Source organism: Oncorhynchus mykiss, chromosome 9 (genome assembly GCF_013265735.2).
Source record: "Oncorhynchus mykiss isolate Arlee chromosome 9, USDA_OmykA_1.1, whole genome shotgun sequence".
In the NCBI taxonomy this organism is placed as follows: domain Eukaryota; kingdom Metazoa; phylum Chordata; class Actinopteri; order Salmoniformes; family Salmonidae; genus Oncorhynchus; species Oncorhynchus mykiss.
In genome coordinates, this window is record NC_048573.1 from 22,153,265 (window position 1) to 22,167,090 (window position 13,826).

Genomic DNA, 13,826 nt, shown 5'->3' on the forward strand with positions numbered 1-13,826 from the left:
AACAATTGGTATTACATTTAATAGCCAGTTTATTTACGGTGAGGGACCCTCCAGGCTTTACAGAGCTTTACAGAGATTGCTGATTCTGTTGGTTGTACTCAATTGTACAGCTCTTCTGTGTGCCGTAAACCCTAACCCCATAGAAGGACCAAGGATGGTGGAGAGCAAACTTGGCCTTTGAGGAAAACCTACTCTACAATGGCTAAAATAGTGGTCTCTTATCATTGTAGTTATTATAGTAGACTATTGTTGTGTTCTTTTTCTGCTTACTAAGGTTGGCATTCATTGTATACAACAATAGTCAAACGCAATAGAGAGAGAATTTAGTTTGACTAAAAAGTACAGTGCCGGTCAACAGTTTGGACACACCTACTCATTCAAGGGTTTTTCTTTATTTTGACTATTTTCTACATTGTGGAATAATAGTGAACACATTAAAACTGAAATAACACATATGGAATAATTTGAGATTCATCAAAGTAGCCACCCTTTGCCTTGGTATGTTTTAACAGTCACAGTGGGTACAACATCTCCTATACACTTCCTGATAAACTCAGTCTCCGTCACAGTGTATTCGTCAATATTATTCTTGGAAGCTACCCGGAATGTATCCCAGTCCGCGTGATCAAAACCATCTTGAAGCAGCATCATCGGACTGAGCTTGTTGTCATTGCAGGCAATCTCAACACTGTGCATTACAGGGAAGACAACCTCCTCCCTCATGTGGTACCCTTCCTGCAGGCTCATCCTGACATGACCCTCCAGCATGACAATGCCACCAGCCATACTGCTCGTTCTGTGCGTGATTTCCTGCAAGACAGGAATGTCAGTGTTCTGCCATGGCCATCGAAGAGCCCGGATCTCAATCGCATTGAGCACGTCTGGGACCTGTTGGATCGGAGGGTGAGGGCTAGGGCCATTCCCCCCAGAAATATCTGGGAACTTGCAGGTGCCTTGGTGGAAGAGAGGGGTTACATCTCACAGCAAGAACTGGCAAATCCGGTGCAGTCAAATGAGGAGGAGATGCACTGATGTACTAAATGCAGCTGGTGGCCACACCAGATAATGACTGTTACTTTTGATTTGAACCTTCCCCCTTTGTTCAGGGTCACATTATTGCTGTTAGTCACATGTCTGTGGAACTTGTTAAGTTTATTTATCAGTTGTTGAATCTTATGTTCATACAAATATTTACACATGTTAAGTTTGCTGAAAATAAACGCAGTTGACAGTGAGAGGATGTTTATTTTTTTGCTGAGTTTAGGTAAGCACAGGCAAAATCCTAGAGGAAAACCTGGTAACCTAAAACACAAGGCCATATATACACTGGAGTTGCTTACCAAGACGACATTGGATGTTCCTGAGTTGCCTAGTTACAGTTTTCACTTACATCAGCTTGAAAATCTATGTCAAAACTTAAACATTGCCTGCTAGCAATAATCAACAACCAACCAGAGGTTGAATAATTTAAAAATAATAATTTGCAAGTGTTGTACAATCCAGGTGTGCAAAGGTCTTAGAGATTTATCAGAACGACTCACAGCTGTAATCACTGCCAAAGGTGATTCTAACTCAGGGGTGTGAATGCTTATGTAAATGTGTCTATATATTTCATTTTCATTAAATTTGCTAAAATGTCTAAAAACATGTTTTCACTTTGTCATGGGGTATTGTGTGTAGATGGGTGAGAATATTTTATTTATTTAATCAGTTTTGAATTCAGGCTGTAACACAACAAAATGTGCAATACTGTAAGTCAAGGGGTATGAATACCTCCTGAAGGCACAGTAATTGTGTTGGACTTCAGCTGAGATTGTTCTTTATAGAGAAGTATATTTGTCCAGGCCACAATTGTTCCTTGACTTGCACCATTCATTCTCACTGTCAATAATTCTAATGTTATAACTTCTAACAGTAAATGTATCCACTGGTTAAATGGGAGAGAGTGAGGTCTTAGAACCTCAAAAGAATGATAGCAGCAGTGATGCCTGCCAACAGTAATCTTGTTTTATTGATTGAGAGATTCAAGGGGCTCTCATCATTAAGTAACGTAATAGATGCAAAACATTGAATATTTAAATGCATGGACTTCGAAAGGAATTTTGCTCCAGAAGCATTTAACTGCAGGCCACGCCCACACCATATGAAGGAATGTGAAGTGGCTCTCAAGGGATCTTTGTTAGGAGCAAATGGTTTGCAGGAATAATTTGGACGTGCTTAAGCTTTACAAGAGCGAACAATAGCTGATATCAAGAAGTTAGGAGTTAGGAATGTCTGGGCTTCTATACATCATACTGTAACAACCTTAATAAGTACACAATTCAAATAAAACAAATTATCTGTGTCTGAAACTGCTTTTGTATAGTGCATTGACTAACCTCAAGTAATTTACTTTTGTAGCAATTTTTTTTGACTCTTTACTGTCTTTAAAGAATATAATGTTGATAGGCATCAGCCTGTAAGCAAAGTTTTTGGGTTGACAAATTTCATATAACAGTTGTCAGAGAAGCATACAATGGCTGAACATTGGTCTCTTAAGTCGTAGAGAGAGTAATATCTTTATGGCATAAATGAAATAATGGCAATAATAACAACTAATATTTTAGGGAACACAGTGAGCAGTTGAGAGTTGGGGTCAATTTGATCGTAAACATTATCTTGATGTTACAGTCAGTGAACAAACTTAAAATGTATAAATTGATGGTTCGGATTATGGGACGCCAAAGTCATATTATTCCACATTCTATTCCAATGAAAGGTTTGTTCAGATTCAATTAGATCTGTGGACAATGGTTTTTTAATGGCTAGCTCAGAATATGAGTTTTCACATTTTTGCATATATATTATAGAGAAGCAGTCTATCTGGGGCCCAGATAATTTATTTCGAAATTCTCTTTTGATAGTTCGGTAGTTGGGTTACCCAAGGAACTCCGCAGGCCAGCATAGCTGACCTAAGTTGTAAATATCGAGAGAAAAAACGAAAAGGGATGTTAAATGTTAATGTGTATGTATCTTTCAAATCTTGGAATGTTTCCAAAACATTACTGTTCATGATATTGGTAAGGGTACGGTTTCCACATTTGGACCTTTGGGGGGATGCAAAAGGCTGCTCTCCAGATCGTAAGGCTTTATTGTGTAATATTGGTATATGGGCATGCCAAATGAAAGCATTCTACATTTAAAGAGTAATTCAGAATGGCATGCGATCGAACTCAACTTCATTGTGGTCACATATGCGGATCTTAGGTATGATATTATCTACAGTGAGCTCCAAATGTATTCGGACAGTAACAAAAGTTTTGTTGTTTTGGCTCTGAACTCCAGCACTTTGGATTTGAAATGATACAAAGTATATGAGGTTAAAGTGCAAACTGTCAACTTTAATTTTAGGATATTTTCATCCATATCAGGTGAACAGTTTAGAAATTACTGCTGTGTGTATATAGTCTCCCAATTTCAGGGGACTAAAACTATTGGGACAAATTCACTTATGTGTATTAAAGTAGTCAAAAGTTTAGTATTTGGTCTAATATTCATTGTGGTCACACATGCTGAGCATGTGACTCTACAATGTTGTTGGATGCGTTTGTTGTTTGTTTAGGTTGTGTTTCAGATCATTTTTATTTAAATAAGAATATATGTTTCTAAACACTTCTACAATAGTGTGGATGTTTCCATGATTATGGATAGTCCTGAATGAATCGTGAATAATGATGAGTGAGAAAGTTACAGATGCAAAACATGTTTAACCTTCCCAATGCTGTCTGGGGTACGCCAAATAAAAATGTGATTCACATCCAGTACGTCACTAGATAATAATAAGATGAATATAACTAATAATGGCTCTCTGAACACAACTGATCTGGTAATAACTATACCAATGGATAGTCAATCATAAGCACAAACAACAGTCTAAGGCCATGACTTGCCATGCAAAACTTCGATCAATACTCACAATGATGACATTATTATCCACTGTTGAAGTCGGAAGTTTAAATACACTTAGGTTGGAGTCATTAAAACTTGTTTTTCAACCACTCCCCAAACTATAGCTTTGGCAAGTCGGTGAGGACATCTACTTTGTGCATGACACAAGTCATTTTTCCTACAATTGTTTACAGACAGATTATTTAACTTATAATTCACTGTATCACAATTCCAGAGGGTCATAAGTTTACATACACTAAGTTGACTGTGTCTTTAAACAGCTTGGAAAATTCCAAAAAATTATGGCATGGCTTTATAAGCTTCTGATAGGCTAATTGACATAATTTGAGTCAATTGGAAGTGTACCTGTGGATGTATTTCAAGGCTTACCTTCAAATTCAGTGCCTCTTTGCTTGACATCATGGGAAATCAAAAGATCAGCCAAGACCTCAGAATTTTTTTTTTAAACCTCCACAAGTCTGGTTCATCCTTGGGAGCAAATCAATCCAAAGAACCTTGTGAAGATGCTGGAGGAATCAGGCACAAAAGTAACTATATCCACAGTAATACGAGTCCTGTATCGACATAACCTGAAAGGCCGCACAGCAAGGAAGAAGCCACTGCTCCAAAATCGCCATAAAAACTGCACATGGATACAAAGATCGTACTTTTTGGAGAAATGTCCTCTGGTCTGATGAAGCTAAAAATAGAACTGTTTGGCCATAATGACCATTGTTATGTTTAGAGGAAAAAGGGGGAGGCTTGCAAGCCGAAGAACACAATCCCAACCATGAAGCACGGGGGTGGCAGCATCATAATGTGGGGTTGCTTTGCTGCAGGAGGGACTTGTGCACCTCACAAAATAGATGGCATCATGAGGAATGGAAAATTATGTGGATATATTGAAGCAACATCTCAAGACATCAGTCAGGAAGTTAAAGCTTGGTCGCAAATGGGTCTTCCTAATGGACAATGACCCCAAGCATACTTCCAAAGTTGTGGCAAAATGGCTTAAGGACAACAAAGTCAAGTTATTGGAGTGGCCATCACAAAGCCCTGACCTCAATCCTATAGAAAATGTGTGGGCAGAACTGAAAAAGCGTGTGCGAGCAAGGAGGCCTACAAACCTGACTCAGTTACACCAGCTCTGTCAGAAGGAATGGGACAAAATTCATCCAACTTAGTGTTGGAAGCTTGTGGAAGTCTACCCGAAAGGTTTGAGCCAAGTTTAACAATTTATAGGCAATGCTACCAAATACTAATGGAGTGTATGTCAACTTCTGACCCACTGGGAATGTGATGAAATAAATAATAGCTGAAATAAATCATTCTCTCTACTATTATTCTGACATTTCACATTCTTACAATTAACTGGTGATCCTAACTGACCTAAAACAGGAATTTTTTACTAGGATTAAATATCAGGAATTGTGAAAAACTGAGTTTAAATGTATTTGGCTAAGATGTATGTAAACTTCTGACTTCAACTGTATATACACTGCCGTTCAAAAGTATGGGGTCACTTAGAAAAAAGTCATATAATTTTTGTCCATAACATCAAATTGATCAGAAATACAGTGTAGACACTGTTAATGTTGTAAAATGACTATTGTAGCTGGAAACGGCTGATTTCTTATGGAATATCTACATAGGTGTACAGAGGCCCATTATTCTCAAACATCACTCCTGTGTTCCAATGGCAAGTTGTGTTTGCTAATCCTACAGCTGAAAACTGTTGGGCTTATTTAAGAAGCAATACAACTGTCTTTCTTTAGACTAGTTGAGTATCTGGAGCATCAGCATTTGTGGGTTTGATTACAGGCTCAAAATGGCCGGAAACAAATAACTTTCATCTGAAACTCATCAATCTATTCTTGTTCTGAGAAATGAAGGCTATTCCATGCAAGAAATTGCCAAGAAACTGAAGATCTCGTAGACCACACAGGACAGCGTAAACTGTCTCTAACCAGAATAGAAAGAGGAGAGGGAGGCCCCGGTGCACAACTGAGCAAGAGGACAAAACACCAGTCTCAATGTCAGCAGTGAAAGGGCTGGCGTTCTAGGATACCGGTATGCTGCCCTTCTAAGCAGAGTTCTTCTGTCCAGTGTTTGTGTTCTTTTGCCCATCTTAAAATGTTTGTTTTATTTGCCCGTCTGTGCTATGGCTTTTTCTTTGCAACTCTGCCTAGAAGGCCAGCATCCCGGAGTCACCTCTTCACTGTTGACGTTGAGACTGGTATTTTGCGGGTACTATTTAATGAAGCTACCAGTTGAGGACTTGTGAGGCGTCTGTTTCTTCAATGTTCTTCAAAGCTAACACGATGTGCCATTGGAACACAGGAGTGATGGTTGAGAATAATGGGCCTCTGTATGCCTATTTAGATATTCTATTAAATATCAGCCGTTTCCAGCTACAATAGTAATTTACAATATTAACATTGTCTACACTGTATTTCTGATCAATTTGATGTTGTTTTAATGGAAAATAAATGAGCTTTTCTTTCAAAAACAAGGACATTTCTAAGTGACCCTAAACTTTTGAACAGTAGTGTGTATATATATACAGTGCCTTGCGAAAGTATTCGGCCCCCTTGAACTTTGCGACCTTTTGCCACATTTCAGGCTTCAAACATAAAGATATAAAACTGTATTTTTTTGTGAAGAATCAACAACAAGTGGGACACAATCATGAAGTGGAACGACATTTATTGGATATTTCAAACTTTTTTAACAAATCAAAAACTGAAAAATTTGGCGTGCAAAATTATTCAGCCCATTTACTTTCAGTGCAGCAAACTCTCTCCAGAAGTTCAGTGAGGATCTCTGAATGATCCAATGTTGACCTAAATGACTAATGATGATAAATACAATCCACCTGTGTGTAATCAAGTCTCCGTATAAATGCACCTGCACTGTGATAGTCTCAGAGGTCCGTCAAAAGCGCAGAGAGCATCATGAAGAACAAGGAACACACCAGACAGGTCCGAGATACTGTTGTGAAGAAGTTTAAAGCCGGATTTGGATACAAAAAGATTTCCCAAGCTTTAAACATCCCAAGAAGCACTGTGCAAGCGATAATATTGAAATGGAAGGAGTATCAGACCACTGCAAATCTACCAAGACCTGGCCGTCCCTCTAAACTTTCAGCTCATACAAGGAGAAGACTGATCAGAGATGCAGCCAAGAGGCCCATGATCACTCTGGATGAACTGCAGAGATCTACAGCTGAGGTGAGAGACTCTGTCCATAGGACAACAATCAGTCGTATATTGCACAAATCTGGCCTTTATGGAAGAGTGGCAAGAAGAAAGCCATTTCTTAAAGATATCCATAAAAAGTGTTGTTTAAAGTTTGCCACAAGCCACCTGGGAGACACAACAAACATGTGGAAGAAGGTGCTCTGGTCAGATGAAACCAAAATTGAACTTTTTGGCAACAATGCAAAACGTTATGTTTGGCGTAAAAGCAACACAGCTCATCACCCTGAACACACCATCCCCACTGTCAAACATGGTGGTGGCAGCATCATGGTTTGGGCCTGCTTTTCTTCAGCAGGGACAGGGAAGATGGTTAAAATTGATGGGAAAATGGATGGAGCCAAATACAGGACCATTCTGGAAGAAAACCTGATGGAGTCTGCAAAAGACCTGAGACTGGGACGGAGATTTGTCTTCCAACAAGACAATGATCCAAAACATAAAGCAAAATCTACAATGGAATGGTTCAAAAATAAACATATCCAGGTGTTAGAATGGCCAAGTCAAAGTCCAGACCTGAATCCAATCGAGAATCTGTGGAAAGAACTGAAAACTGCTGTTCACAAATGCTCTCCATCCAACCTCACTGAGCTCGAGCTGTTTTGCAAGGAGGAATGGGAAAAAATTTCAGTCTCTCGATGTGCAAAACTGATAGAGACATACCCCAAGCGACTTACAGCTGTAATCGCAGCAAAAGGTGGCGCTAAAAAGTATTAACTTAAGGGGGCTGAATAATTTTGCACGCCCAATTTTTCAGTTTTTGATTTGTTAAAAAAGTTTGAAATATCCAATAAATCTCGTTCCACTTCATGATTGTGTACCACTTGTTGTTGATTCTTCACAAAAAAAAATACAGTTTTATATCTTTATGTTTGAAGCCTGAAATGTGGCAAAAGGTCGCAAAGTTCAAGGGGGCCTAATGCTTTCGCAAGGCACTGTATATATATATTTTTTTTTACATTTCTTCACATTTTCAAACAGTACATTTATATTTTCCAATGGGGCTATACATTTGGGTGAGGTTTTTTTCTCACCTGAGTAGCCTCGTTTCCCTGCCAAAATTAAAATTAAACCATCCAGTGTTCAGCGAAATAACAACACAATGTCAAATACAGGTAGCCTAGTCAAATAATTAACATCAAATCACATAAACTGTTACTTTCTCGCCGGAAACCTTCACTCTCGCACCGACATTTAGAAACTAAACATGACAATTAGAAAAATAACCCACAGGAGTTTTTTGAGCGAGAATAACGATGATTTTCGGGTGGTAAGACATGTATAAAAGCAACAGATACCATTAATAAGAAGGGGGTAGAAGCGTCTTATATGGTGAGCTACCGAGTGGCTAGGACAGGCAAGCCCCGTACTATTGTGGAGGACTGCTGCTGCTGATGTCGCTGGGACAATGCTGGGGGAAAAGGCCCAAAAACTATACAGACAATATCTTCATCAAACAACACTGTTTCACGATGCATCAGTGACATGGCAGGAGATGTTTTGAAACGCTTCGCATACATGCCAGTGAATTATATGCATTACAACTGGATAAGTCAACAGGCCTGTCACAGCTTCTGGGATATGTCCGTTACGTTAATGGGGGGTCAATTAAGGAAGACAACCTCTTCTGGAAACCAGGACAACATGAGAGGATATTTTTTAAGTACTGGACAGCTTTGTGACATCACATGGACTTTGGTGGTCAAGATGTGTTGGTATCTGGATGCGCAAAAGCCAATGCAGGGAGACATAGAGGAGTGGTAACGCACGTGCAAGCAGTTGCTCCCGACACCACTTGGGTACACTGCAGCATCCAACGAGAGGCTCTTGCTGCCAAGGGAATGCCTGACAGCTTGAAAGATGTTTTGGACACTACAGTGAAAATGGTTAACTTTGTTAAAGCAAGACTCCTGATCTCTTGTGTATTTTCTGCATTATGCAATGATATGGGCAGCGGCCATGTAACACTTTTACAATATACAGAAGTGTACTGGTTATCAAGAGGCAAACTATTGACACTTTTTTTAAAATTGGGAGATGAGCTTAACGTTTTCTTTACTGACCATAATTTTCACTTGTCTGACCGCTTACATGATAACGAGTTTCTCACATGATTGGCCTCTCTGGATGATGTTTTTTCTCACCTGAATGATCTGAATCAAGGATTACAGGGACTCTCCGCAAATATATTCAATGTGTGGGACAAAATTGAGGTTATGATTAAGAAGTTGGAGCTCTTTTCTGTCTTCATTAACAAGGACAACACACGGTTTTTACATCATTGTATATATTTTATGTGCACAAAAGAACTCAAGCTTATGGACAATGTCAAATGTGATATAGCGAAGCCGAGCTGGGTGCGCATTTACGCCTTTACGCAGGTACTTTCCCGAAACAGACGACACAAACAACTGGATTCGTTACCCCTTTTATGCCCTGCCTCCAGTCCACTTATCGATATCTGAACAAGAGAGCATCATCGACATTTCAACAAGCGATTCTGTGGAAATTGAATTTAATCAGAAGCCACTGCCAGATTTCTGGATAGGGCTGTGCGAGTTTCTTGCCTTGGCAAATCACACTGTTAAGACACTGATGCCCTTTGCAACCACATTCCTATGTGAGAGGGGATTCTCGGCCCTCACTAGCATGAAAACTAAATACAGGCACAGACTGTGTGTGAAATTATTTAAGACAGAGACTCTCTCCAATACAACCCAACATTGCAAAGTTATGTGCATCCTTTCAAGCACACCCTTCTCATTAACCAGGGGCGAGTTATTCACAATTTTTGATGAACAAATAAGGTTTTATATGTAAGATGGCTTAAAAAAGAGCAAAATTATTGATTATTATTATATTAATATTTGTGCCGGGTCCTATAAGAGCTCTTTGTCACTTCCCACGAGCCAGGTTGTGACAAAAACTCACACTCATTCTTATGTTTAATAAATGTATCGTATAGTGTGTGTGTGGCAGGCTTACAATGATGGCAAAAAAACAAATTTGAAAGTGCGCTGACCCTGGTGCTGGAGGTTGAAATAAATGTACAGTATATTTATTGGTCGGAAAATGGATGTGTCAAGTGGTCGTGTCCCTCCTCTTCTCCATTTCATGACCAGACTGACCAGTGTACTGTACATCCATGTGAGCATGTTATTGGAATCTGATGGAATGAAGCGGACAGAATGCGCAAACCCTTACACAAAATGTATGTTATGCTACATGTCAAAATAACCCAGGATGAGTTGGAAAATAGTTGTTATGGCAGGTGAACGCGGGCCTAGCGTTTCAAACTGAGATTCCTAAAGAGTTTAAATACTGTCAAGCTTAAAGGGATAGTTCCCCCAAATTACAAAATTGTATATATTGGGGATATTGACTTGCATTGGCTTTGTTCCACAAATGCTAAAACTTTAGAATTTGGAGACAGTGGCCAGGTTAACAAACCAAAGTATGGGGATTGTTTTCTTACCTTGTCCATAGACTGCTTACAGGGCAAGTAAATCAAATCAAATTGCATTTGTGAGATGCTTTCATAAACAACAGGTGTAGACAAACATTATGGGCCCTTCCCAACAAAGCAGAGAGACAAAATATTTAAAAAATATACAAATAATAACACGAGGAATAAATACACAATGAGTTATGATAACTTGGCTATATACACAGTGTACCAGTACCGAGTCGATGTGCAGGGGTACGAGGTAATTGAGGTAGATATGAAAATATAATCTCTGTGCAAGAGGCGTCACTACAGTCCCTGGTTCGAATCCAGGCTGTATCACATCTGGCCGTGATTGGGAGTCCCATAGGGCGGCACACAATTGGCCTGGCGTCATCTGGGTTTTGCCGGGGTAGGCTGTCATAGTAAATAAGAGTTTGTTCTTAACTGACTTGCCCAGTTAAATTAAGTTTAAATAAAAGATCATAAACAGTAACAGCAGCATATGTGATGAGTCAAAAGACTTAGTGTGGAAAGGGTCAACGTCGGTAGTCCTGGTAGCTATTAGTTAAATAGTTAACCAATAGCTACCAGGACAAACTATTCAGCTGTCTTATAGCTTGGGGGCAGAAGCTGTTCAGGGTCCTGTTGATTCTAGACTTGATGCATCGGTACCGCTTGCTGTGCGGTAGCAGAGAGAAGAGTCTATGATGACTTGGGTGGCTTGAATCTTTGGCATCTTTTAGGGCCTTCCTCTGACACCGCCTTTATAGAGGTCCCGGATGTCAGGGAGCTTTTTCCCAGTGATGTACTGGGCCGTACGTAAACCTTCTTTAGTGCCTTGTGGTCGGATGGCAAGCAGTTGCCATATCAAGCGGTGATGCAGCTAGTTAAGATGCTCTCAATGGTACAGCTGTCAAACTTTTTGAGGATCTGAACTGATATGTACTTTTGTAATTTGTGTGAACTATCCCTTTAAATGTGTCTAAAAGAACCTACACAGTGCATCAAAATAGCTTTTTTGCTATTATTGATCCTAGTTTGAATCCATAGTCCTTGTCTGGGAAATGGAGCTAAATGGTGGTATTGAGCAAAATATACCACTGTAAGTGATGAAGGAAAGTAATGAATATAACCTCTCTTTACTTGCAGTCCATCGATCCCGGGCAGCAGTTCACGTGGGAACACTCCAACCTGGAAGTCAACAAACCAAAGAACAGATATGCTAACGTGATAGCATACGACCACTCCAGAGTCCTGCTATCGGCTATTGACGGTAAGCAGCTCTCGCCTTGCCTTGAATTGACTGTCATGTGACTGTCTACTTATATACAGTACCACTGTCTTCTGTGCCCTAGGAGTACTAGCATACAGTGAGCTATGGTATCTAGGGCTGTGACGGTCATGGAATTTGGTTTAACGATTATTTGTTACACACACACACACACACACACAGTACATACATACATACATACATACATACATACATACATACATACATACATACATACATACATACATACATACATACATACATACATACATACATACATACATACATACATACATACATACATACATTCATACATACATACTAATTAACCAATTCCATTGAATATTTCCCATAGAGAGAAAACATTAAAAAATAACATAAACAAACTGGCTCTTCCGGGCCAGTAAATGGATGCTAATGGGAAGAAAACTGATCAATAAAGACGTTCAGAGTCCCATTGCAGTCTCCCAGAAAGCTCATGCAGCTGAGAGTGTTGATGGACCCCATTAACTAGCCATAAACACACATCTGTGCGGCCACATCGAAGCCTTCGCGAGGGAGGAAACCGCTACTCTGCCAGACAGGCTTGTGGGACTTCCCCCTGGAGCTCCAAACAAAGCCTTTGGCAACCAGGACTTTTTAGATGAAGTTATTTTTGCGTAAGAAACATGTCTGTATAAGTAGCTCACCAAGCTAGCGACTGACTGTCGGGATTGGAATGGAGAACGTCTTCCTCGGGTGCTTTTGGAATCCCCTGATGTGTGGTAAAGTGTGTGGTAGGCTATTAGCGTTGACTGTATAGAGGGGAATTGGGTGATACTTAACTTGAACCCTCTGTCGTTATAGACCCAGATAACAAAGTCATGGTAGTGTGATAACAGATGTCATAAACAGTCATGTCAGATGATTGTAACTGACACAACACGTTCAGCATCATCTATTGACTCATAGTCATTAATCATGTCCACAACATGTTGTTATAGTTGGGTTCCATAAGCCAGACATGAAAACCACTTGATTTATTCCTTTGTACGCTGCCACAGGACTTTAGTTGGCCAACCTACGTGTCTCACCCCCCACTTTGAACTCCGAACGATTCATCAAAATTTGTCTCTTTTCATTGTAACATTCCTCACCAGATGAATGCACGTCATGTAAGCAAACATCTGTATAGTCAGTTTTCCACTATGCTCTGCTCCAAAGCTGTCCCTGGACTTTATTTGTAACTCAGTTGAGACCCAGTTCAAAGTGGACCAATTTGAGTCACTGACCAGCTGTTTCTCAAAAGGTCAGTGCAACTAAAATGGAGAAATCACAACATAAACTAATTATGGTTTTCTGTGCTTGATCGAGGAGCTTTTAATGTCCAGGTATACTGGTTATTCTCCAACCATCATAAATTGTAATAGCAGGTAGATGATGTATTAGCAGAGAGAAGCAGACTCATGGCCTCTTTCTTGAGGGAACAGGCCAGCATAGTACAATAGAAGAGGGCTTTTACCAAAAGTTACTTCAGTGTGGATTATGCTTCGTAAAACGGATAACCAACCACACACACCACTTTTAGCCTATTTTAGGACACATTGCCAAATATATAGGTGATTTTTTGATTGTTTGCCAGTAAGTTTGATATCTGTACCATGTTATTAGTTGCGTTTCTTTTTTGATAACTGTATTGAAAGTTTTGCAAGCAGATGGCTGCGTTTTGCACAAATTCTGAGTGACACTCCGGCCATCTGCAGAGAAACCAAATATGCTTCCAGACACTGTCTTGTTTTCATTAAACCATAATAATGTCTCTTTTTCCTTACACGTCCCTTTCATTTTGAAAGCTGGGGGCTTAATTGTCTTTATCCCTTGTCCATTATGGAAATATACAGCCAGGCAACGGCTGCATGAAAAGGTTTAGCAGGGAAAAGGGAGG

The 13,826-nt window shown here is 39.7% G+C and overlaps 1 protein-coding gene across 39 annotated transcripts in view; it reads left to right on the top strand.

Annotated features, from left to right (window-relative positions):
• Positions 1-13,826, top strand: part of LOC110531736 (receptor-type tyrosine-protein phosphatase delta) — a 595,272-nt gene that overhangs the window by 558,233 nt on the left and 23,213 nt on the right. For all 39 annotated transcript variants that reach the window (XM_036987567.1, XM_021615095.2, XM_036987574.1 and 36 more), the window contains one exon: positions 11,782-11,905. In XM_036987567.1, the coding sequence (XP_036843462.1) occupies positions 11,782-11,905 (124 nt within the window). The remainder of the gene's footprint in view (positions 1-11,781; positions 11,906-13,826) is intronic.